Below are 4,107 nucleotides of genomic sequence, written 5' to 3'. Positions count from 1 at the left end.
CAAAAATANCTTCATACTGGTATTCACTCAATTCAATAAGACCTTACACAACCATACAAAACCTGCCACGCACCTGCTGGTACTTCATATTGAGCATGGAGAGTGCCGTAGCCTCCTGGCGCAGCATCATGACTTCGTTTGGTCATCGCATCGGCCGTGCGTTCTAACTTGCTAATGTGATCCACAGCCTGTGTTCCAGGCCAACATTCAGCATAGGATTCGTATAGATAAGATAAGAGTTCAGCATATATGTATATATTGTGTATCAAACGAGTGCTTGCAATGACTTGTAGTGCATTCTGAAAGGGAAACTCTAAGGTGGGATTCATCAGATATACACATGATATAACACATGGATAATGTCCGTGTTGACATGTAGTGCTTCTTTATCAAATCGGCAATAAATTTTTCTTCTAGTTTGTACTTGTAATGAGAATCGACCTTAGGAAGCGTTCGAGCTGGAATATCAGCACGATGAATGTTATCTGCACCCTTGAAGTTGGCGCTGTTTGTTAATGCTAGTAGACATACAGCAAAATGGAACACTATATGTAAACCTAAGTACGGTAATAAACCTATGCGTATATGTGTATATTTGTACATGTGCATAACAGCCTTGTAACCCCCGCAAAGTGGACTAGCTGAGCATATGCGCACACTCTGCGTCAGAGCAGTATGTCACCACACACACAGGCACGCTGTCACATACAAGGGTTTCAGGCGCTGTCACATACAAGGGTTTCAGGCGCTGCACATACACTGATACATTCATGTACACAAGCACACACGGAGACACAACTGTCCACACACAGATATCAACACATATCCCACCTAGGCTAATAAAGTCGAACAGCGTGTTCGTCAACTCCCGCTGCCTGAAAATACCCAAAGCGCTATGCACGCACAGCTCCGCACACAAACACACACGAGCAACCACGCACAAAGACACTCATTAAGGCATCACCCCAAACACACACAGCCATACCAACAGGCCCGTAGATACGCCAATACCTGAAACAACACAGCCGACTTGCTGAGCTTGTTGGTCAGCCCTCGCCTCCTCATCGACGGCAGAGACGCCTGCAAGTGCTCGAAGCGCTGTGTGATAGTGCTCTTGGGCTTCTTCCCGTCGCCCGTCAAACTGCCGGCACTACTCGACCGCACCATCTCACTGCCCACTCCCTCCGTGGCCATGGCAACCGGCTGCTCCGCCGGCCTTAGCACGGGAGCGGGCGGACCCATGACTGTGTTGACGCTCGACGAGCTGATGGTACGCACGCGTGCGATGGGCATGATACCGTGTAAGTGGGGGTGTGACTGTGAGTGTCCATGGGTCTGCATGTGTGGATTATGGACCTGCACGTGCGTCTGCGCGTGCGCGGGGGTGTGCATACCCGCAGTAGGCAGACTGGAGCTCATACCCCCCCCGGCCACCCCCGGCGTCTGCATGTTCATAGTGACACTATTTGCGGTGCCATTGCTGCCGTTGCTACTATTACCAGCTAGCCCCCCACCCGCCGTGGCTGTGGCATTTTCCCCTGCGCCTGTGCCGTTGCCTGCGCCTGAGGCTCCCTTGGCCGTAGTACCATCGTCCGCAGCTGGATTGCGACTGGTCCCACTCCCGCTGTGCGTCAGGCCCGGCGGTGCAGGCTGTATGGGCTTTGGCCCGTGTTGATGCATGTGCTGCTGCTGTTGTTGCTGTTGCTGTTGATGCTGCTGTTGCTGTTGCTGTTGCTGTTGCTGTTGCTGTTGCTGTTGCTGTTGCTGTTGCTGTTGCTGTTGCTGTTGCTGTTGCTGTTGCTGGTGGTGATGGAGCTGTTGCTGCTGCTGTAGTTGCAACTGCGCCTGTGCCTGTACCTGTGCCTGAGCCTGGGCCTGTGCTTGTGCTTGTGCCTGGGCCTGGGCCTGGGCTTGTTGCTGCTGCGTTTGTTGAGCTCCCAATCCTCCACTCGGATGGGGCTGTAAGTGTGCCCCGCTCTGTGCTTGTGCTTGTGCGTGTGTCTGTGCGTTGAGTTGTGCATCTGTGCCCTGTGTGGCTTCATCGGCTCCTACCAAGTTCTGAGGCGCACTATTGATACGCGTGAGTGTGGAATGGCTCTGGCCTTGTCCGGTAGGTAGATTCGGCTGCGTGGACATGGCATTTGGCGCCATGAATCCCATACTAGGCAGTCCGTTCATCCCTGGCATTGACGGTAAGCCTCCCGGCATGTGAAAGCCTGCTGGTAACCCGGGCAACGCACCTGGAAGTGCACCCGGGATTGTAGGCATTGATCCAGGCGGTATACCTGCAGGATTTTTAGGGTTTAGGGTTTTAGAGTTGGTATATCTATTGAACACGCAAGTTTACCTACACATTTGTCGAAGAATTGGGATCGTGAATGTTAAGCGAAATTGCCAAGGCGACGCAGTCATGCGGAGGAAAATACCATAAACTACAAGGACAAAGTCCTATATAACATTGTATAACCAAACACAGCCCATTTGCGACCTACAGCATCGGGGGCTTGGTTCGTAGCTCCATATACTATAAGGACAACTTACTATATATCATTTTATAACCAAATACAGCGCATTTGCGACATACCCACAGCACCGGGGGTTTGGTTCATAGCTCCATACACAGCCGCCATAGCAGTCATCACCGCGGGATTGGCCAGCAAGTGCTGATACATGCGCATAAACTCGTGCATCTGCAGCTGATTGGGTTGACCGGCAATACCAGGCATGCCTCCTGGTGGCATTGGGATCCCCATCATCTGTGCCTGTGCCTGTACTTGTGCTTGTGCCTGGGCCTGAGCCTGAGCTTGTGCTTGTTGTAGGGCCTGCTGTTGCTGTTGCTGTTGCTGTTGCTGTTGCTGTTGCTGGTGTTGCTGTTGCTGGTGTTGCTGCTGTTGCTGTTGCTGCTGCGTTTGTGCCTGTGTGGGCACAGTAGTCACACTAGCCGTGCTATTCTGTCTCTGGGGCTGCAACTGTGAATGTCCCTGTGAGTGCAACGATTGTGTACCAACGCTTGATTTCCTCGGTGAAGACATGCTTTGGCTGATATTATCCATGCTCCCCATCCCGAATGTAACCTGTCCATGTTGCTGTGTCTGTGCTCGCATCTCATTGGGCGATATGGGTCTTGGCGTGTTATGTGCTTGGTCGCTGGTGAGCATATGAATCGCACTGCTGGTGCTGTCACTCCTGTGCATTTGCTGATGCTGGTGTTGTTGCTGCTGAGCCTCTTGGGCTTGTTGTTGTTGTTGTTGTTGTTGTTGTTGTTGTTGATGCTGATGCTGTTGCTGTTGCTGTTGTTGCTGCTGCTGTTGCTGTTGCATATGCTGCATTTGCTGCATATGTTCCATTTGCTGTTGCTGTTGCTGTTGCTGTTGCTGTTGTTGTTGCTGTTGCTGTTGCTGTTGCCGTTGCTGTTGCTGCTGCTGTACTTGAGCCTGTGCTTGTGTCTGCGCTTGCTCGCTGCCATCTCCCAATCCCTGCCCATGCATTTGCGGGTTGCCGAACGCGTTAAGCTGAGCATTCTGACCTTGTGAGACGTCTGACATGCCCATTTGGCCGTTCAAAGTCATGTTTATGTCCCCCAAATCAATGGGAGGAGTACTTCCCAGTTGCAAGTTTAGGCTTTGTTGGTGTTGCTGATTCAGCAATGCCTGCTGCGCTTGCACCTGTTGCTGGACCAAATTCATATACATCTCCTGCAATCGATCATTATTAAAATCATTGGCTGTTGGTGAAGATCCCTGAAACAGACCATGACCTGTATCCGATCAGATGAGAAACAAAGAATTAGACGTACAAATCTTCAAATGAGCGGCATCATCAGATAGTTCATTCAACAAGAGATCAAAATGCAATAGTATGGAAAGATATGCCGAAAAAGGAAAATGTTGCAATCAAAACATCTTGAAATATGCTTGACTCACAAGTATATCCCAGAAACCATAAAAAGTACAAGTGTAAAAATAAACAACAATTGCAGTATATATATATATATATATATATATATATATATANANATATATATATATATATATATATATATATATATATATATATAATATATATATATATATATATATATATATATATATATATNTATNTATATAT

General features: G+C 49.0%; 1 protein-coding gene across 1 annotated transcript; it reads right to left on the bottom strand.

Moving 5' to 3' along the window:
* Nucleotides 1–71: 71 nt before the first annotated feature.
* SARC_13262 (hypothetical protein) lies at nucleotides 72–3,758 on the bottom strand (the record flags this gene model as incomplete). The annotated part of the gene is made up of 3 exons (XM_014292610.1): nucleotides 2,585–3,758; nucleotides 1,012–2,285; nucleotides 72–188 (listed from the first exon to the last, which is right to left on the bottom strand). Coding segments are annotated over exons 1-3 (2,499 nt in total), but the record flags the coding sequence as incomplete, so codon positions are not given.
* Between the last annotated feature and the right edge of the window lie 349 nt (nucleotides 3,759–4,107).

The sequence above is a fragment of the Sphaeroforma arctica genome (genome assembly GCF_001186125.1).
Source record: "Sphaeroforma arctica JP610 unplaced genomic scaffold supercont1.3078, whole genome shotgun sequence".
Lineage (NCBI taxonomy): Eukaryota > Ichthyosporea > Ichthyophonida > Sphaeroforma > Sphaeroforma arctica.
Note: the sequence above shows the minus strand (reverse complement) of the source record. Positions and strands in the feature narration are given on the sequence as shown.